General features: G+C 39.5%; 1 protein-coding gene across 2 annotated transcripts in view; it reads left to right on the forward strand.

Annotated features, from left to right (window-relative positions):
- Nucleotides 1-13,228: 13,228 nt before the first annotated feature.
- Nucleotides 13,229-22,907, forward strand: part of Nucks1 (nuclear casein kinase and cyclin dependent kinase substrate 1) — a 30,526-nt gene continuing 20,847 nt past the window's right edge. For both annotated transcript variants that reach the window (XM_026387371.2, XM_026387372.2), the window contains exon 1: nucleotides 13,229-13,309. In XM_026387371.2, the coding sequence (XP_026243156.1) occupies nucleotides 13,293-13,309 (17 nt within the window). In that variant the 5' untranslated portion in view covers nucleotides 13,229-13,292. The remainder of the gene's footprint in view (nucleotides 13,310-22,907) is intronic.

The raw sequence follows: 22,907 nt of genomic DNA on the forward strand, positions 1-22,907 counted from the left end.
AAAAAATAATTGTCATCTACTTTTGACCTTATTTTACCACTTGATATATGATTGAGAGAAAAATGAGATCAATTGTCTTTTCCTAAATTCCTCATAGGCCAATTGCTTTCAGATTCTTTCTGTCTTGGACATGGAATTTAAACATCTGATTCTGGGATGTAGAAGATGGGGGCTGAACATCTATGGATTGGGGGCTACTGGTGGTGAACTGTATTACTCTATTTTTGAAACTTCTAGTCATGATTAATTTTCTCTCAGCTTCAAAAATAGTCAAGCTTTTAAATTGCCTGCCTTGTGTAATGAGAGCATTTCTTTCCACAAAGAAATTAATCCACATTAGGATTTTCTGGGTTGATGTTCTGAGGCATGATGCTGTATTATCAGTTGGCTTGATAATACTCAAGGGGCTTTGTTCCTCAAAGCTTTGGGGCACCTGAATGAAAGAAAAAAGGGGCGAGATTAACAGAACAGAATCCACTGCAGCAACTTTAGGAACAGTGTGGGTGGCTAGCACAGCCATAGGAAACAAATATTATGTACAGGCCTTGGCCTGGGGGTGGAGAGTGGATAGACAGAAAATCATTAGGTAATTTAAGCACTAAATTGGGCAGCGTTTTTAGTGCCGAATCACTTCTAGACGGTTTAATTTGTTAAATTCTTCCTAGGATGGTGATTTACAATCTACCCAAGGTTATGCATATTCGTAGTGAATCCGGGCCTAAGTTCTTTGGTAGATCTTAAATAAATGTCCTAAGTCTGGCTCATCAGAACCACCTGGGAAACTTTTTTTTTTTAATTTCTTAAAATTTTTAAGATTTTAGGGATCCCAGTCTCAAATCTAGTAAATCAAACTTCCAGGGGTGCAGCCTGGGAATACATTGTTCTTGTCAAAGCATCCCAGGTAATTCTGTATGACCAGATTTGGAAACCACAGCTGGAGAACTTTGTAAAAATTGAGAGTCAGGTCTTTACTGTGTAAAGAATCCTGGGTTTGCCAGGTATGGTGTGCACGCATGTAATCCCAGCGGCTCAGGAGGATCACAGTTCAAAGCCAGCTTCAGAAAATTATTGAGGTCCTAAGCAACTCAGCAAGACTCTATCTCTAAATAAAATATAAAAAAGCGTTGGGGATGTGGGCTCAGTGGTTAAGCACCCCTGAATTCAATTCCCAGTACCCCCCCCCAAAAAAGAATTCTGCATTTGGGGCAGGGGATATAGTTCAGTTGGTAGAGTGCTTGCCTCTCATGCACAGAGCAGTGGGTTCAATCCCCAGCAACACACACACACACACACACACACACACACACACACAAGAATCCTAGGTTTGTGTTTGATCAGTTACTTTCCAGGTGATTCTCATACACACAGGCTTTCAAAGCCACAGTCCCAAGGAAGAGGCCAGGAGCCAAATAAAAGAAGGACAAAGTGGGCCAAGCCTTCAGTAATATGTTGTTGATTTTTGATGTAAAGATTGAACCCAGGGGCTCCCACTTGCAAGGCAAGTACCCTACCTCTAGGCTACATTCCAACCCATTTCTTTTGTTTTTTGGTACTGGGGATTGAGCCACATTCCTAACCCTTTTTAATATTATAATTTTTAAAAATTTTGAGACAAGACCTGACTAAGTTGCTAAAGCTGACCTACAACTTGCATCCTCCTACCTCAGCCTCCCTAGTCCCCACTGTGCCAGTTCCTTGTTTGTTAATGTCAGTTATTATAATTTGCTTGATATTTTAAGACCTTGAAGTTCTTTTTTGTATTACTGTTTTCAGATAAGGTTTTTGTTTTGTTTTGTTTTGTTTTATTTGTGGTGCTAGGGATTGAACCCAGGGCCTTGTGCATGCTGGGCAAGCACTCTACCAATTGTGCCTATCCCTAGCCCATCAGATAACATTTTGATTACAGTGATTCTGAAGATAATAGTAGAGTAACAAATTCCACTTGTTTAGAGAAAATTGATTTTTACAAGATCACAAATAAATGGAAAGTAGGTCTCATATTCATGGTGGTTAATAGTTAATGGCCTTAAATGTCAGTTTGTTAAGGTGCTATTTTATACCAGTAGTTCAAGAATATTGTAGCATTGGAGATTTTATCTTTATAACCTCTGTTTTAAAGAAATTAATTTGCTAGTACCAATGCTTAGGTCCAGTTGCTTAGTACCAATTCAGAAATTGATTTAATGCCCCAAATACTGCTTGGAGATGGGACCATTTTAAAACCAAATATGTTTTCTTTTCCCATTTGCTGACTCAGGATCTGCCTGCCTTTTTGAGCATTGCTGGAGGCTGGCCCGCCAGCCCTTCTGGATTTTTTTTTTCTGCCAACTGGTGAACATTATAGGCCTGAAAAATCATTAAAGGCGGCACTGAAATATAACTAATTCTACTCTATTCCCCTGTCCTTAAAGAAAAGGCACATACCTGTGATCCCAGCTGTGTGAGAGACTGAGGCAAGTCCTGCCTTGATAACTTGGAGAAAACTTGTCTCAAAATAAAAGATATGCCAGGCATGGTGGTGGAGTTTGTAATCCCAGCAACTTGTGAGGCTGAGGCAAGAGGATTGCAAATTTGAGGCCAGCCTCAGCAGCTTAGCAAGACCCTAAGCAATTTAACAAGACTCTGTCTCAAAACATTTTTTTTTAAAAGGCTGGGGACGTAGCTCAGTGGTAAAGTGCCCCTGGGTTCAATCCCTGGTACCAAAAATAAAAATAAAATTTTTTGAAAAAGATAAAAAGTACTGGAGGTGTAATTCAATGATAGAGTCTTGTCTAGCATACCAAGGCTCTGTTTCTAATTCCCAGTAACATGGGGTGGGGGTGAGGAGGAGGAGGAAGAAAATATTTACATGAATGGAAATGTGACTATACTAAAAATAGCTAGGTCCTATCATTTGGATGCCACTCCTTGGTAAAATTGTTTAGAACGTGGACATTTTTGTAGCCCCTCCCTAGAGATGTTTCTATATTTGAGTCAAAATTTCCTTTTGTCATTGGTCTGGTCTTTGGCAAAAAATAAAGTCATAAGAATTTCCTAAAGGGTGTTCTGAGCAACCCAAGGAAGGGCTGAGAACAGAACTGTGGGATAGTGACTGCCCACCTTTGTTCTTTGAACAGAATAGCAAGTGACCCAATAAGTAGGGACAAAGCAATCATAGGGCAGGGATGGCCCTCAGCAATAGGGTGATGAATTCCTTTTTTATCACTTAAAAAGTAATGATCCAAAGCTGGTCCAGGGTGATTTACCTAAGTCATTCTCCCCAGCTAAGTTATAATTGGATTCCTTATTTTTTCCTATTATTTCCATATTAACTTTATTCTGTTGATTTGTGTCTGTGTCCTCAGGACACTGTCCCATCTCATAAGAGACTTTTCTTGCCAACCTTTTATAGACAGTGGCCCACATTTGACATAATCTAAGACCATGGTTAGAGAAAGTAAAAATCTCTATATAATTCCATAAAATCAGATTACCCAAGAAAACAAAGCTCAGTTTCCCTTTCCCCTCCCTCCCTCTTAACTCACTATGTTTGGGTAGACTCCCGCAGTGTAAGTGACTCAATCTATTAAAGCCAAATAATCCCCAAAGGTACATGTTGAAATAAGTAGGAAGTCATTAGAAAGAAATGTATGTTAGAAAGAACTCGACATGTGCTTTTGATTTATCCATAAATACTACAGACTGCAGATTATATCTAGAAGTGATTTTATTGTTAGAAAAATCCTGCTTTCTTTCCTTTAAGGCATTTTAGACATGATTTGAATCCTCTCAAGTTTTGTCTGCAGAGTTTCAGTATAATAATTGTATTGATCTGTATTAGAGTTCTCCAGGGAAATAGAAACAATAAGTGAAAAAGAGAGAGAGAGAGAGAAGCTGGACTTGGTGGTGCACACCCGTAATCCCAGCTACTTGCAAGACTGAGGCAGCAGGATCACAAGTATCAGGCTAGACTCAGCAACTTGGCAAGACCCTCTCTCAAAATAAAAAAGGGACAGGAATGCATCTCGGTAGTAGAGTTCCCCTGAGTCTTATCCCCAGTACTACACCAAAAAAAAAAAAAAAATTTTTGTAGAGAGATATAGATATCAATATATAAAGAGATATGTAGAGAAATATAGATATCAATATATGGAGAGAGCCAGGCATGGTGGCACATGCCTGTAATCCCAGTATCTCAAGAGGCTGAGACAGGAGGATAGCGAGTTCAAAGCCAGCCTCAGCAATCGCAAGGCCCTAAGCTACTCGGTGAGACCCTGTCTCTAAATAAAATACCAAAAAAAATAAGGCTGTGGTCTAATGCCCCTGAGTTCAATCACACTGGCACAAAAAAAATGGAGGTACATAGAAGGGTAAGTGTATATGTATTTATTATAAGTAATTAGCTCATACTGTCATGGAGTCTATCAAGTCCAAATTTTGCAAAGTGAAGGGTTCTAGTTTGAGTCCCCTTGAAGGTCAGCAGCCTGGCAGATCTAGTGTTTCAGCTGTTAAGGAGGAGAATTTTCTCTTGCTTGAGAGAAGACATCTTTATGTTCTGTTCATGTCTTCCACTGATTGGGTGAGGCCCACCCACTTTAAGGAGTCAGTCTGCTTTTCGGGGCCTGCTAATTTATTAATCTCATCCAAAATACTCTCACAGAAAACACCCAGAATAGTGTTTGATCAAATATCTGGGCACCCTGTGACCCAGTCAAGTTGAGATACAAAATGAACGATCACATGCTCTTAACAGGACTCCCTGAGTGAGGGGTACTATTTTGATAACTTTTCTTTGCACAAATTGAATTTGATTCACATTCAAGTTGAGGCCCATCTCATAAGGAGCTAATTAAAGAGGAGAAAGCAGAGAGGAAGAGGAAGGCAATGAGACAGGTATTTTCCGATGAGTGCCCAAAGCACTGGATTCCAATACCTGATTCTGTATAGGACTCTTCCCTCGGCTCTACAAGCTGTATAGGCCTCTCATACTATCTTTCAAACAAGAGAGCCAACAGTTCTTCCCATTTTCCATTTGAGGGAACAAATGTCTCAAAATTTGACTGACTGAAAGGCAGCTGGTTGCATTTGTAATAAAGCCAAGACATAACTGCATGTCTTCTAATTCCCCATCTCCATTCTGTCATTTGGGTTTCTGGGAAACGTTTGGCCTGGAAAACCCATTTTAGAAAATAAGCCTAGACATTTAGAGAAACAGAACTGAGTCCTTTGGGGTTTGAAACTCTTGGTTTGTATTAAGATAGCTTTTGAGAACATGCTTATGTGTGGAATAGTGACATGTGATTAAATTTGGGGCCAAATCGAGTGCACCCTGAAGAGCATGCAGTGCACACGTGTCCTAAGATCTTTAATTGACAGGTTCGACTTACTAAGATATGTCATCACGTGCAGTGACTGTCATTTAATTTCGCATATCACTTTTCTTATTTGCAAGTGCAGGGATTTTAACAGCCATTCTATTTTCAACTGTTGCTGCCAGTAGCTGTGTTCATCTGTGTGTTTGCTGCAAACCACATACTCTCCTAAGCACTTCACACAGAAAATTTTTATTTCACATTGACCTTATGGGACAAATATATGAGGTAACTGGGGCCAAAAACATGACTTTTCTCAAAATGGTGATTTTTAACTTTAATCAACTCCAGAAATAGCCCTTTGCTACATCACAGTGCTTTCCAGTGTGTGTGTGTGTGTGTGTGTGTGTGTGTGTGTGTGTGTGTTGGTGGTGGTAGCATCCTTGAAGTTTTTCCATTTAACAAATTTCAGTGTGGTGGAAAGAGTAAATGTTAAGTGGGTAGATAAATTTTCTAATACCTTTATGATAAGAATGTTTATACTTGCTCATTAAGAAAATGAGAAGGAAGACCCCCAAATTGGCCATAGCTCCACAACCCAATCAAGACCTCTAATTTATTTCAGTAAATTTGCTTTCCATTAATTTTTTAATGCAGACTTTTTTTGTTCAATTGTTTTCATACTTGAAACATCTGATTGCCTGCTATTTATGTATCTAGGGTTGCAGCAGGAATTGTAGGAGATATAAGATCTGTGCCCTAGAAAACCAAAGAAGAAAGAGGTCAAAAAAGAGTTCTTAAAGTAAGTTTGAGATAGATAATGATTGAGAAAAAGGTGGGATAAGATTTCAGGTTGGGCAGAAAGGGAGTTTGAAATGCTTAGGCAAGTTTGGAAAGTAGTCAATGGACCAAAGAGTTTGTGTTAAAAATAAGGTTAGGAGCTGGGGTTGTGGCTCAGTGGTGGAGCGCTTGCCTTGTGAGGCACTGTGAGGCACATGTGAGGCACTGGGTTCGATCCTCAGCACTACCTAAAAATAAATAAATAAAATAAAGGTATTGTATCCATGTGCAACTAAGAAAATATTTTTAAAAAGTAAGGTTAGGGCTGGGGTGTGGCTCAGTGGTAGAGGACACACCTTGCACATGTAAGGCACTGGGTTCAATCCTCAGCACCACATAAAAATAAAGGTATTATGTCCATCTACAACCAAAAAATATTAAAAAAATAAGGTTAGAAAGATGATTGGCAGCTTGTTTAGGTGATTCGTTTGGCCCATGTGGTATGCCCATTTTGTGCCAGGTATTTCTTTAAGTATGTAGGATGCAAGGCTGGGGAGGAGAAGGCTCCTGTCCCAGAAGGGTGATCAGAAAACAGAGGGACATGGAAAGAACTCTTCAGTGTGGAAAGTGCCAAGTCTTTACTACTTAAGAGTGGTAGAGCTTGAGAGGGGAGATCAGAAAAGCCTTATGACAGACAGGACAGTCAAACTGAGTAAGAGTCTGCCAACTGGAGGGCTATGGAAGGAAATGCATTTCAGACAGGTGGAATAAAGGGAATGAAGCCAGGGGAAATGTGATGCACAGCACAACTTGCTCAGAGGAAAGCAGATATTCGTCACAGCTGGAGCTGGAAGTGGGGAGGTGGCAGTAGGATTGTATTAGTCTGTGCATGCTGCTATAACAAAGTGTTAAACTTGGTAATTTTTGAGTACCAGAAATGTATTTATTGCTCACAGTGTTATAGGCTGGGAAGTCCTAGATCAAGACACCAGCCCTAGTAAAGGCTATTTGCTTCATAGATGACACCAATTTTGCTGTATCTAACTGGCAGAAGGGGCAAACAAGCTCCCTCAGGCCTCTTACATAAGGGTGCCAATACCGTTCAGGAGGGCTCCATCCTTATGACATAGTCACCTCTCAAATATCTCATCTAGATACCATCACATTGAGGATTAGATTTCAATATATGCATTTTACAATCAGGCTATTGCAAGAGTAGAGGTGAGAAAACACATTTGAAGTGGGGTCAAATAAAGGATATCTTTGTAGGCCATGCCAAAGCATTTGGACTTCATCTTGTAGTACCAAGTGAAGGGATGTAGTACCTGTGAAAGGATCTTTTTAATCTTGTTTTCTTATTGAAAAATACATAAATACTAGTCTTTTGAAATGTCATATTTAGACACCATTTTTTTTAACCTAATTGTTCTGGATGTCATAAGCGCAACATGGTCTCATTGGGCTGAAATCAAGGTGTGGGCAGGACAGCATTTTTTTAGTTATAGGGAAGCATTCTTTTCTTGCTTCTGGGCCCCCTTTCTTTATTTTCAAAGCCTTTTTTTTTTCATCTCTTATCACTCTGGCCTTTTTTGGCTCCTTTTTCTTTTCTTTTCTTTTTTGCTGTGCTAGGGATGGAACCTAGGGCCTTGTGCATGCTAGGCAAGTGCTCTTTACTGGGCATCACCCCCAGCCCCTCCTTTTTCCACTTTTTTTTTTTTTTTTTTTTACTAGGGATTGAACTCGGGGGCACTCGACCACTGAGCCACATCCACATCCCAATTTTGTATTTATTTAGAGACAGGGTCTCACTGAGTGGCTTAGCACCTCGCTGTTACTGAGGCTGACTTTGAACTCTTGATCCTCCTGCCTCAGCCTCCCCAGCTGCTAGGATTAGAGGCACGCACCACTGCACCTTTTTTTCCACTTTTAAGGAACCCTTGTGATTCTATTGGGGCCCACTTGGATAATCGAGGTCAATTTTCCATCTTAAGATCAACAGATTAGAAGCTGACTTTCCCCTCACATAGTCACAGTTTCTAGGAGTAGAGGGGGCGAGGAACCTGTCCAAGATCATACAGCTAGTTTGTAGTAGGATCAAGAATAAAGACAATTTCACTATTTAAATAATATAGATATTTTTTAAAGGAGATACGATTCTGTAATGTCATCTCTGAAATAAAAATTGATTAAGAGATTGGATGTTATTATAGGTATTTCTCAACATATACAGTCCCAGCTGTGAGCCCCTCCCCCTACAAAAAATAAAGTAAAATAAGAACAGGCTTATATATGGCTTTTGGCAATTTGCTTTTCTCTCTTTAATGTATCTTGGATAGCTTCCCATGTAAGAACACAGAATTCTACTTTCTTGCTTTTCATTGCTACATAGGATTGTATGGAGATATTATAATTTATATATCCAGTTACCTATTATTGGATACTTGGGGTACTCCTTTTTCCTCTATTATGAACTCTTATCTTTGTATATTTATGAATTTACATGAAAACTTTTTTAGGAACTCCTAGAAATACTCCAAAAGGATATACACATTTTGTTTAAATTTTGAATCAAATTTCCCTGTAAAATATATCCATATATACACTTCCATTAATAGGGTCTGAGAGGTCAGTTTTCCAATGTCCTTAACAAGACAGTTTACTGATTTGAGAAGTGAAAAAAACTAAATTATTTGGCTTTTATTTTGTTATAAATGAACGATATGTAATGTGTATTCATCATTTTTATTTCTTCTGTGAGTCACCATCCTGCATCTGTCTGTGCTGGTGATTGAACCCAGGGCCTCTCCACACTAAACACACACTCCACCACTGGGCTACACCCCAGCCCCTTCTTAGTGATTTATTTTATATATTAAGGACAATGATCTTTTGCTATATATTGCAAATATTTTTCCTAATTCATGGAGGGATTTTAGCAAAGTCATGTTAGATCTATGCTTAAGAAATATCTCTCGTAGTAGCTTGAATGCTAGCTTAAGGAGTTAAGACTTTATTATGGAGCTGTATGCACTTAATTTGAGGATGGATGTGAGTGCTGTGCTTTATGAAGGCAGTGTTGCCTGTTAAACCTACCACAGATTACAGATCCCATCCTTCCTTCTAGGTTGGCAGGGTGAACAGAGCCAGTAGATTGGAAATAGAAATTAAAAAAAAAAATTGAAGAGGCTTTCTTTAACTTCCTAGAAGAGTCTTCAAAGATTGGTACCTTTCTGTGTTCCTGTGATCAGTAAAAGCAGGGTCTGTCTTTTTATTTATTTATTTATTTATTTATTTATTTATTTATTTATTTATTTATTTTTCATATTAGGAATTGATCCCAGAGACCCTTTATCACCAAGCTACATCTTCAGTCTTTTCTTTTTCTTTCTTTTGTTTTGTACCAGGGATTGAGCCCAGGGGCACTCTACCACTGAGCCACATTCGCAGTCCTTTTTATTTTTCATTTTGAGACAGCGTCTCACTAAGTTGCTTAGGGCCTTGCTAAGATCTGAGGCTAAGTTGCTGAGACTAGCCTTGAACTTGTGATCCTCCTGTCTCAGTCTTCTAGAGGCACAGGGATAAAAGGCGTGTGCCACCAGGCCTGCCTTAGTTTTTTTTCTATTTTTTATTTTGAGACAGAGTCTCGCTAAGTTGCTTAGGACCCTGCTAAATTGCTGAGGTTGGCCTTGAACTTATGATCTTCCTGTGTGTAGGTGTGTGTGTGTTTGTGTGTGTGTTTGTTTTGCTGGGGGTTGAACCTAGGGCCTTGTGCATGCTAAGCATATATCCCCTGCCTTAGTGTCTTTAATATACGCAATGAAGAAGGAAAAGACTACTTCTCAAGATACAATTAAAATCATAGGGGAAATTAAGCATTGGGATAACAAGCCAAGTGGTTTTTTGTTTGAGACAGGGTCTCACTATGTAGCCCAGGCCGGCCTCAAATACTTGGGCTCAAGTGATCCTCCTGCCTCAGCCACCTGAGTAGCTGGGACTACAGGCACACTCCATCACACCCTCCTCTATATTTCATTTCCGGAGAAAAGGAATAACTGCCTTTTCTGTCAACTGATCATTTTCTGTTTTTATAGCTTTTCAGAGTTTTATTACACATACTGTCTCTTCAGAGTTCTCAGATGGTGCTTTCAAAAGCTGACCTATCATATATGATCCGTGTCTTTCTTCAGATTTCAATAAAATTGTTACGGTTGAGATAGGCACACAGGGATGATTGGAGGTGTAGTAGTGGGAATCTACCTTGGAGCATGCATTCTAGGTTCTGTTAGCTCTAATAGGCAGAAGTTCTGAATTTGTCCAGTAAAAAGTAAACTAGAAGTTCAAATGTTAAGCTACTTCCTTCCTAAAAAACGGTGTTGGTGAAATCTCTTATATCATTACTATTTTGAACTAGGGATTGAACTTGGGGCACTCAACCACTGAGCCACATCCCTGCCCTTTTTTATATTTTATTTAGAGATAAGGTCTCACTAAGCTGCTGAGGCTGGCTTTGAACTCACGATCCTCCTGCCTCAGCCTCCCAAACTGCTGGGATTACAGATATGCACCACTGAGATATGCACCACTGTGCCTGGCCAGTGTTGGCTGAAATATGAGTGAATAAATGAGCAAATGGAGGGGAAGCATCAGCTGAGGCTTCAGTGAAGAGACAGGGAGGACATGACTCACACCTCGGATGGGGAGAGTCTTCATTCAGTGGCCATCCATATGCTGGCCTTGGACTACACAACCAGGCCAAGTCCTGGAAGACCTGTTGTGAACTTTTTCCCTGCCTGGACATGTTGACTATGGCTAGTTCCATTCATTACCTAATAAATGATTAACAAGACTGCTTCTGCCTCGTTTCATAATACTAAATAACGGTGTTTGCTAAAATAATAGCAATTTGTTCTAATAAAACAGCCTCCAACAAAACTACTTTTTGATCACAGCACCACCCCAATCTCGGCACTGACATTCTGATAATAATACCAATGGTAAGACACTTAGTATAAACATATCTGGATATCTATTAGAATAGCTATTATAAAACCAAAACCAAAGCCAAAATAAGTGCCGGTAAAGATGTGGAAAAAGGAGAACACTTGTGCATTGCTGATGGAATGTGAATTGGTACATACAGCCATTCCTGAAAAAATTAAACAGAATTGCCATGTAATCTAGTAATTTCAGTTCTAGGTATATACCTAATAGAAGCGAAAATAGGGACTCAGATATCTGCACACTCATGTGCAGGCACTACCCATAGGTGGGAGCAACCCATGTATCCAGACATGATGAATGGATACACAAAATGTAGTATATACATATAATTTGGCCTTTAAAAGAAGGACATTCTGTCACCTGCTATGATGTAGATGAACCTAGAAGATATTAATTAAGTGCAATATGCCAATCACAAAAGGACAAAAACTATGTGATTCCATTTATAGGAGCTACGTGGAGTAGTCAAATTCATACAAACTGAAGACAGAATGGTGAGGCCCAGGGCTGGGTGCAGGGAGAGGGAGTTAGTGTTTAACCTGCACAGAGTATCTGTTACCTTCCTGGAAGATGGAAATGTTCTGGAGATGGATGATGGTGATGATCACCCAATGACATGAATGTACTTAATGCCATACTACCATACACGTAAATATGCTAATCTTGTGTAATCTTTTAGCCATAATTTTTGAAAAAGCAGGGTAGGGGAGAAGTTGGCAGGACCTGGAGTAGACAAGAGATAACTTGTTTAATGTTTCACTGGTTGGCCATACTATTCTCTTCCCTCAGAGAAGCCACGTTTTACAAAGGAAGACTTTCAGGAGGCAGATGGTGATGTGTTTTGTTGTCGTTTGGGGACTGCATCTTCAGTTGGTTATAAACGCTCTGTGGCAAGGATTGAAGACTATTTACAATGAATGGTGGGGTAAACTTTAGTGGTTCCCATAGGGATCTCTGAAATCTCTGATCTCTGAAATTTAGGTACACAACAAATGTTTGTGGATTTAAACAGAAAGCTCTGACTTACCTTCATTTATGATTTGGGAGTCAGCCCCACCTCTACCCAAGGATGTGGTCATATTTTAAAAATTAAGTGTAACACATACACATTGCACTTATGTATGCCAGACTGTCCTAAAGGCTTTTCACATATCTATTCATTTAACCCTAATAAGCCTGTGCGGTAGGTACTTGTTTCCCATTTGACAGATGAGAAAACTGAGGCACAGTGAGAGAAAGTTATACAATTATAAAGTGGTGGATCTGGGATTCCACAGGAAACATTTTATGATACCAGAGCTCATTCTCCAAATTATTATACACCTCTTGCTTCTTGGAATAGTAACGTTCTAGGCGGGGATTTTAATGACCCTGAAATGGATCTCAAGGTCCAGAATGGAGAACGTAAATTGGGGATGAAGACATCTTTGATTATGATCCTGATTCTCTACTTCAGCGGCGTGGTTGGTCTCCTGAGGGGTAATGCCGGAGCCAGGTTTAAAGGCTTTCGGGTTTAAGGTCAAATTTTTTGAACCTAAGGAATTTCCCTCCAATTCTAAAGCAGCCCCTTAGTGACGAATCTGCGGCGTAGCCCACGGGTTTTGCTATTAGCAGATTTCCTAAGTGATCAAGGCAGACGAAATGAAACACCATTTCATGAACACTGAGCCACGTTGAACCCTATATAAATCTTTTTTCTAGTCATTTCAAGATACAGCTCAAGACGAATCTGCAACTTTGGAGTGGAAGCCAGGGGGCGGGCTGAGCAGCGACCATTTTTGTTTTGCGGCCATGCGCTCTCAGAGCATCTTGATTAACAGGACCTCACGGAGGAGGCGGGGCCTGCCAGGGGGAGGGGCGGGGCCTGAGAGACGTGATGATTTAAACTGACTAATAAGCAGGACGCATCTGGCAGAAGCCGCCAATGAGAGAGCGTGTTGGGGCGGGGCGCCCAAACCCTATTGGGTTTGGTTGTGCCGCTGCTTTGGCGCATTTTCGGCTGGTTTGATTCATCCATTTTGAAGAGACGGGGGAGCGGGGGGCTCGTCTGATCCAGGGGCCCTGAACCAAGGAGCGGCGGAGTTTGAGAAGCCAGCATCTCGGGGTTCGGCGGCAGCGGCCCCATCGGCCGAAGTTCGGGGGGGGTGGGGCGCCGAGCGCGCGGGGTGGGGGGGGTCCTGGTCTTTGGCTTCTCGACTCGGTCCTGTTTCGACAGCGAACATGTCTCGGCCTGTCAGGTCAGTGCGGAGTCCGAGGCCTGGAGCGGGTTGGAGGGGGTTGGGGGTGAGTGGCGAAGGAGTGGGAGACGGAGCCTAGAATCGGCCCTCCCGGTTGCCACGCGCGGCCTCCTCCCTTTCGGGGCCCGCGCGCGCCCTTGAGCGTGGGGGGCCCTGTTGGCGCGCGGGGGTGGCGGCAGCGCGCCCGTGCGCGCGCCCCTCCCCTACCCGCGCCGCTGCAGGGCTCCGGTCTGCTCTGATGCCTCCCCCACCCGCCGCACTGGAGCGGGCGGGGTGTTCCCGAACCGCCAGGGCCAGAGGGGGAGGGGTGTGAAGTCAGCGCCCCCAAGCAGGCCCCACCTCCTTGGGGCGGGCCCCTCAGATCCCGTAAGGGAGACTGGCAGACTCGCGCTCGGCCCCCCCAGATTTGGTGAGGAGGGGCGCAAGCACGGTGTTGCCCCTTCATCCCGCGCCTTGCGTCGGGGTGGGGGCACTCGCCCTCCTGCTCCAGCGGACAGGGTGTTCCACGCAAAGGCGGAGGGGCAGCAGTGCTGCCCCGCACCGCCTCCGTCCTCGGGGTCGCTCCAGGCCCCGCCTCCCGGGCCGGACGTGGGCGGGACCCGTTCTTTACCCTTGGAGCAAAAAGTTGAGGGATTGGACCCCCCAAAAATAATGCACGGCTCTCTCTCCCCACGCCGGAGTTTGGAGAACTTTAACCCCGAAGTTCGCTCTTTCCTCCGACCAGAAATGTCCTTTGGGGAAATGTCCGTACTCAGGGAGGTGCGGGTTAACAGCACGACCCAAATCCCGTGTGGTTCTCGTTCCGCCCTAACCCGGCCTACACGTCTCGGGATATTTCTGTAACCCTCTCCCTCCCCGGAGTGACTTTTTAATCATAAAGGGGCTAGATTCCGTTAACCATCAGACTTTATTCTCAGAATTTCAACAAGTTTGCTGCTCCCCCAGCGGTCGGTGGGATCGCCCTCTACCATTCTCCAGGCTGTTGTATGGAATGTGCCTTTTACGGAGGGGTGTGGTTTAGTCCGATCTGTTAAGGCCTTAAAGAGGAGAGCTGTTGTAAATAAATACACTTACTGTAAAGGATTGGCTACTTTGTATAGTGTTTTCTAAACAGATATTTAGTTTTTAAACGTTTTCATGCTTGTCGATTTCCCTTCATTCCAAGTTTTGTGGGCAACGGAAGTATTTTCAGAGTTCTAAAAAAAGGTTTGGGATCCTGGGAACGGTTTTGTTGCACACCATTCTGTCTCCTACTAGAGGATCCGTTTCCAACTGGTGGTGGTATGGGACTGCGTACTCCTATGCCTGGGTGGGAATGCAGAGAATGAGCTAACTACCTGACTGCTTCTGTGCCATCCAACTTCAATCCGCATCTCTGTAAATCACCACCTACTGACAAAGTTTTGCTGGCTTTTTGGTAAGGAGTCTAGATGGCTCTTTCAAATTACAGTGTGAATACTTATTTGGCATAGAAAGTGGCCAGTGTATTTTATCAGGATATTTTTCCTTAGGATCAGGTAATTAGACAATATTATAATAAAGATTTATTTTATCTGGATTCGATCTTTTGTCTCCTGGAAGTAATTACTGTGTGGTGAAACTAAATTACTATTTTTCCCTGCCATGAAATCAGTACACTAGGTTGTGATGAATTTGTATTCCTAGATTTAGATAATGAAATATCCACAGAACTTTTTTACTGGAAAACTTGGGGTTATCACTTTGTGGACATAAATATATTAAGCACATTTATTATTTTTTAGAGGTATTGGGATTTCTGCACAACTTTTTCTTAATGTGTTGTTAAACATAATTAAACTTTGTCTATCCCCATAATTTGAAGAGCGAAGTCAATATATTGTGGGCTTCTCTGTTGTCACTTTCAAATTATTATTAATTTCAGAGCAGTTTGGTTTCTGATTATATTTTAGTGATAAAGTCTCTGTAATTATTTTTTAAAGAGTCTTTAATATACTTATGACCAATAATAAAACAGAAACAAATAAACTTGAGTTTGGTGGTTTGTCAAATTTTGCTATAAATAAGTCCTAGCTTAGGGAAATTCGATAGTTTCAAAGTGTAATTAAGAATCTATATTGCCTTAGATCATTTAACAACAAGAATGTAGACATTGACTTGATTTTAAAACAATCAAAAAAGAAGTATATGTTGAAAAATATCAATGTCAGTGCATCATTTGGTGTACATTTCTGTCCATGGACCATTTTTCTAGTTCTCGTTTTTACTGTAAATGTTTATTTTAATATAAACCTAAATATTTAAAGGGCATTTAGAAATGAATTAATGGTGCTTTGACACCAGTATCTAAATAAAGCATATAATGGGCTGATTGGATACAGCATGGTTTTCCATGGATGTCTAGGTTGATCGTACATTATTTCTTATTAAATTATTTATTTCATGGTGCTGGGGATTGAACCCAGGGGCTCATGCATGTTAAACATATGCTTTGCTACTGAGCCACATCCCCAGCATAATATGTTATTTCTAAGTAATTTTGTTCATACAAGGTAGCTGTCTTTATCTTTTACAGTATTTATGACAGCTCAAATATGTTGACCCTTAGTTTCAAATTAATAACATAAAACTATAATCCTGGAACTAGAAAGAAAAGACAACTCAGTTCACAGGACTTAATGTGGTGGACAAATGACATGCTTTGTATCACATACTACTAGTAGGTCCCAAAATTGAACCTAGAACCTAGTCTTAATTCCCCATAGTAATCACTTTACTTCTGCCTGAGAAGTAGTAATAATGTCTGTGGTGATTCAAAAACAGTATATGGTGTTTTTTAACTTGAGAGTGCTTTGTGACTCTTAATCCTTGTGTAGAAGGAAGGAAAGTGCCACTTGTAAAAGATGAGAAAGAAAGCTCAGATTTACTGACAGGCCCTCACTAGAAACCAGGTTTCTTGATCCCAGCTTGGTATATTGTCCACAGGGATCCTCCTCCCTTGTTGAAAATGATCCAAGTCACTCAAGTCAGTCAGTCTTGCTCCTCTTTGTAACAGAGGTGTGCTTGATATCTTTTGTTTAATACTTTAGAATACAAAGAGTCTTTGCCATTAAAAATTTAAATGTGAAAACAGAGGCTCTTACAAGTTACTTTTATTGTTTATAATTACAATGAAAATTAACAGATTTCCCAAGATTCCAGATTGCTTTCTTTTCAAGAATGTGTGTTTAGACTCTAAAAATATGTTTGTAGCAAAAGAAAAAAAAAGTTTCAAGAATCCCTCAGTTGGAGCTGGGGTTGTAGCTCAGTGGTAGAGCATTTGTTTAGCATGTGGGAGGCACTGGGTTCAAGTCTCAGCATCACATTATAAACTAATAAAGATTGTGTCCATCTACAACTAAAAGTAATACACATACCAAAAAAAGCCCTCAATTATAGGGAAAACTTAGAAACCTGGAAATTCAGGGTAGCTTGGAATTTGTTACTAAGCAAGCACATGATGACACTTAAGTTGTCATGGCTGTAAATAAGCTAGTTTCCTTATATCTCTTCAGGTATTCTTTTTGGTGTTTATGGATATGTGCGAGATGAGTATGACTTTATTAACCTTGGGTCCGTACATTTTATTATTAGCTTTTATCTAAAAAGACAATCCCAGACTGGGTGTGGTGGTCCACACCTGTAATCTCAACTACTGTAGAAGCTGAGACATGGTTTGAAACTTTGAAGTCAATTTAGCGAGACCCTGTCTCAAAAACTGAAAAGGGCTGGGGATGTGGCTCAGTGGTAAAAACACCCTTGTGTTCAATCCCCAGAACCAGGAAGAAGGAAAAAAAGGATAACATAATTTTTAAAGCCTGAATAATGGGGAAGTTGGTTTTATGAGAAATTAAAAGCACTCAACTTTTTCAACATATTTGATTAATTGAAATAATAATACAATGATTAAAATAGAGTAGACTACTGAATAAACATTCATTAAGAAAAAATGCAGTCAGGCACTGTGCTTTCACTTTATCTTGTTTTATCCTTTCTAAAAATATTTAACCAGGGTATTTTTTTTAATACCCAGAAAAACTTAAAAGCTTTTGTTAGCCAAGGTAATAGAGTAGTAGCAGAACCATGATCTAATAAATACAAATCTAGCTATAGCATTCTTTCATGATACCACTCTTTGCTACCTAGTATTTGGTGTTAAAATGGTCAGGGTTTTTATTTTGTTTTTTGCATGGGATCCAGCTTAGACTTGTTCATGCTAGGCAAATGTTGTACCATTGAGCTACACCCCTCAGCCTGAATACATTCTTTATTCATAGATTTTAGCTCCACATAGGAAATTTTTTTGGAGAAAACATAGCCAAAATATTTCAGTATGAGCACTGTTGTTTGACACTATACAAAATAATTTTCAGATATATTTTTTAATTAAAAGCATTACATTAAAATCAGTTTCTTCAGTTTACCAGTGATGATTTTGAAACCCAAAGAATTAAATACAGATAATAGCAAGGCTGCATTTAGACTGCCTGAATCTTAGCCATTCTACTTTCTGCATATGTACTGTATTTGGTTCCACAGAGAATATATTACAGGTGCAGGTCCCTGAAACCTTTGGGGCCAAATATGGGAATTTTGAGTTGTTTTGGTTTTCTTTTTAATTTAGAAAAGGTAATGGGGTACATATAACATAAAAGTACTACCTCTGGGGTAGTACTATAATCAAACACATTGGTATCTTATGAAGTTTTATGAATATTCACAGAGAAGATGGGTTTGTAAATTATGAAAAAAATTGGTTTTCAGAACTTAGGGCGTTCTGAACTGTGAATTAAGGATTGTGGACCTTTAATGGCATAAATTGAAAAAAATCACTCAAGAGAGCTGTCAGTCATTGAGCAACTCTTAGGTGCCAGGTATTTGGCCAGGTACTTTACACAACTATTTCAAAATCATGCAGTAGTTCTTCAAGCAAGGTATATATTATCCCATTTCATGTGTGAGGCCTGGGGCTTGGAAAAATTAAGTACCTGGCACAGTTCACCTAACTATTAAAGAGACAAATCAGGAATTTGAATCCAGATGTGAACAACCAAAAGCCATTATGATCTTTCTCATGTGGCACCCTCACAAGGTGTGGTTTTTCCCTCAGTGATTGTACACTGTCTTTGGAGGGTGATGACATTTCATATTGGGACTTGTGAGGAGGGTTAACCTTAAGGAAGTTGGGAGGGTGGTAAAGGACACTCTTGGAAGGAACAAAGCATGTAAAGCAATTAAATGAGGATAAACTTGACTAGGGGGAAAAATTGAAATGAGTTTGAGTCTTTTGAGGGAAAATGTAAATGATAAATGGTATTATTGCATTTACACATTTCATAATATGAGGACATTTCCCTTGGTTAAAATATGCCAAAGAAATACAAGAAAGTTATGTGCTTATTTTTGTTTTGTTTTATACTGGGGTTGAGCCCAGGGGTGCTTAACCACTGAGCCATATCTCCAGCCCTTTTATTATGTTTTATTAGAAACAGAGTCTTGCTGAATTGCTAAGTGCCCCTTCCTAAATTGCTGAAACTGGCTTTGAATTATGATCCTGCCTCAGACTCCCAAACTGCTGGGACTACAGGCGTTCGCCACCCACAGCTTGTTTTATATATATATATTTTAAATTGACGCCAAAACAAATCCAAACAGACGAATAACTAACTGAATCCAAGGTATATTAAAAGAATTATGTGATCAAGTAGTTTGTTCAAAGAACAGAAGAGTCTTATCACTGATCCTTTATAAAGACTAAAAGAAAAATGGCAATTGAAAGTTTCAACATCTATTAACAAAACTTGTTAATGCCATTAAAATTAGAAGGAATTTAATATTAGGAGTTTAACTTGACTAAGTTTCAAAAGTAAGTGGTTAAGTTTTTATTTTGCTTTTGAGATGCTGGTGACTGAGATAAAAAAACTAATTCTTTGGGGGAGATAGCATGGCATAGCAAAAGAAACCCTGGGGTGGGGGGCATGTGTTTCAGCCTCTTTTAGGTTTGTATAATGGACATGTTGAACTTCACTGGAGTATTACTACATTGCATTTAACAAAGCAAGCATTTTATTTTTCAAAGCTTTTCTCATTGGTTTGAGCTCTAAAATTACCATTCATGGGGCTGTGGTTGTGGCTCAGTGGTAGAGCACTTGCCTAGCATGTGTGAGGCACTGGGTTTGATCCTCAGCACCACATAAAAATAAATAAATAAATAAATAAATAAAGATATCGTGTCCATTTACAACCTAAAAATATAAATTAAGATATTAAAAATAAAAAATTTACCATTCATTATTAAGAAGGAGAAAATGATTTCAAATAAAGATTTTTGTTTTGAGCAGTGTTTGGTCTCTTGTTTCCAGAAATATAAAACAAGGCCACCACACTATAAAACTCAGGGACATCATCCTCATTATAGTCCATGTGTATGTTGAACCTATATAGTTGTGTGATTTATAGTCTGCATAGCCAGAATTTATTTCTGTCTACTTGAACTAATAAAGATATTATTGCTATAAAGTATTAATTGTTTGCCTTTTTAAAAATTCTTAGCTGCAAGGATAAATGTGACTTAAGATTCAGAAGTAGTTTTTTGGATTGTTGAGACAGCACCTAGGGGACTCTGTAATGTTGTATACAAGTAGAGAAAATAATTGATTTAGCACAGGACCACTTTGGTCAAATTGAGCATCCTTTTTTTTGTGGGAAAATCTGACTATCAGTTGGCAGTGGCCTACGTCAGTAATCCCAGCAACTCTAGAGGCTGAGGCAGGAGGATCACAAACTCAAAGCCAGCTTCAGCAAAGGCCACACTAAGCAACTCAGTGAGACTCTGTCTTGAAACAAAATACAAAATAGGGCTGGGGATGTGGCTCAGTGTTCGAGTGCCCCTAGTTTAATCCCAGTACCAAAAAATAATTTTAAAAATATTTGACTATCTAGAGTCAAGGAAATGAAGCTGATTATAGAATTGCATTTCCATGTTTAAAATAACTCCATTTAAGTAGTCATAATTATAGGTCTTTGAAATACTTTAGATGAAGAGACCACCTGCTGCCAAGAGTTGCAACTGGGTATTGCATATTTTCAGGTACCTTGAATTGTATTTTTGTTCAGTTTCCACTAAGCAAGGTACTCTTCAGAGAGATTTCCTTTCCAACTACTTTTAGTTGTATAGAATCCTTCATTTGTCAAGATCATAACCTGAAAAATAAACTACATGAGAAATTAAAAATCGGGTTACCGAGAAAATAGAAGCCCACCCTGCTATGTTTTTGTTGTTGTTGGTTTGTGGTACTGGGGATTAAATCCAGGGCCGTGTGCGTGGGAGGCAAGCACTCTACCAACTGAGCTATATCCCCAGCCTATCCTGCTATGTTTTGAGCTAGGATAACAGATGTAGTTGTCTTCCAAGATCATGTCACAGCTGTAAAGTTTCATGGCAACCTGTTCTTTAGTTGCTACAGTTCTTTTTTCTAGGCAGGGCTGGGGATTGAGTCCAGGGGTACTCTACCACAGAGCTGCATCACTAGCCCTTTTTATTTTTTGAGACAGGTGTCACCAAGTTGCCGAGGCTGGCCTTAAACTTGCAATCCTACTTTAGCTTCCTAAATTGCTTGGATTACAGTGTGCCACTGCACCCTTCAGTCACTACTGTTTTCTTAACAAGAAACCTGGTTTCTTTAAAATCAGAGACTTAGAAAGTTTTTTTTTGTTTAGAATTATAACATCACATTTTTGTCAGGAAGATCTTAGTCACTTTGACATAGAGAACTAGTCTTGATTTACGGCTTCAGTGCTTTGGATGAGGGATTGCTAGCCATGAAATTCCAGATCTACCTTGCCTTCTTTCCCAAGAAATAGGACCCTTGGTCCACTTTGCAGTCCAGACCTGTGTGTACCCCTCTAACACATACTCCTACATTTAGAGCCTGTCGAGACCTGCTCTTTTTACCTTGGTTCTCTATTTCCCCAAAATCCTAGAGTTTTTTTTCTCTGATATCAGATGTCTGGCATTACTGATGTGCTTTGTTTTAATGAGTCAATACATCTCACTTGGTCAGGCCACAGAATTATCCCTGGTGATTGAGTTAGGCAGTTGAGTAGATTCCATATGGTTTCCAAACACCCTCTGCTGAAAAGCAATCCTTTAGCTCAATAATGTGTAAACCTGAGACCCCTAAGTCTTCACCTTTTGAGACTTCTTTGTCCCCATTTGCATAGGTTTTACAGTAAAATTCAATTGGGAAAAATCTTCTAGCCCATCTCATATAGCAAATATTTTATCTTATACTCATTAACATTTGTGTGTGATTTTCCTATGTAGTGGAACTGAATATGGTAAGTCAGTGAAATATCTTCAGCCTTGGTAATAAAGCATACTATATAGGAATTAATATTTGTGTGGATTAAGACAAGTTAGTAAAATGTTTAGTAGAAAAATGTCATTTATCTAAAAAACATGTCTGGCTCATCTCCAGACTTTCTATAATTTTCTTGTTTGTTTGCTTTCCTGTATCTGGTAACTTTGTTTTTAATTTATATATATGACATATTTTATATATATATATATATATATATATATATATATATACACACACACACATTTATAGTGTATGCATGTATTTATATATAAATATTTTATATGGGTGTATGTATGTATATATAGGTATATAGTATTTGCATATATATTCATGTATGGTACTATGGATTGAACATTGGACCTAGGGCCTAGTGCTTGCTAGGCAAGAACTGTACCACTAAGCTACATCCCCAGCCCTTGATGTTTTAAATGTGAATAATAGAATGACATAAAATCTACTTAAAATTACATATCTTAGGGGCTGGTGCTGTAGCTCAGTGGCAGAGTGCTTGCTTAGCACATGTGAGGCACTGGGTTTGATCCTTAACACCACATAAAAATAAACATACAATACAGTCACGCTGTGTCCATCTACAATTACAAAAAAATTTTTTTAAATTATATATCTTAGAAGGAACTTGAAGGTAAAGATAAGTGAGATAATTGTAATAAATTGTCCTGAACTAAGTTCAGGCATCCTGGGCCTCAATGAGCTAACATTTTTTATCCTGAAATATCTGATATGTAAGATTGCTTAATCATCTGAGGGATAGAATAATAGAAAAAGGTAAACGTCCTAAATTTTAAAAAGGAGCAGATAGTTGATGTGCAGAAATTTTAATGGGATCAGTTCCATAGAAGAGTTGGCTTTATAATGTTTAGGAAAGTTCTAGAGGTTGCCTCAGTAGCATATGTGAGTTTGAATTAGGATGGACTTAGGTTGGAAAATAGTCTTTGTTGTAGTAAATTGTTTATTGAAGTAAAGTTATGTAGCCTTTTTGAGCATTATTTTCCTCAGGCAAAATTGATACAATATTAATTAGCTCCTCTTAGAGCAGTGTGAGAATTAAATGAGGATTTAGATGGAACAACTCTGAAACTGCTCTTATAATCAAAATTCATGGTTTCACCAAAAAAAAATCTGATTTTGTAGATCAGTAGTCTTCATAATGTTGAATTTCAGGGATATATTAGACTTTTTAAAATATTTTTTCCCCT

This window comes from Urocitellus parryii, chromosome 9 (genome assembly GCF_045843805.1).
Source record: "Urocitellus parryii isolate mUroPar1 chromosome 9, mUroPar1.hap1, whole genome shotgun sequence".
In the NCBI taxonomy this organism is placed as follows: Eukaryota; Metazoa; Chordata; class Mammalia; order Rodentia; family Sciuridae; genus Urocitellus; species Urocitellus parryii.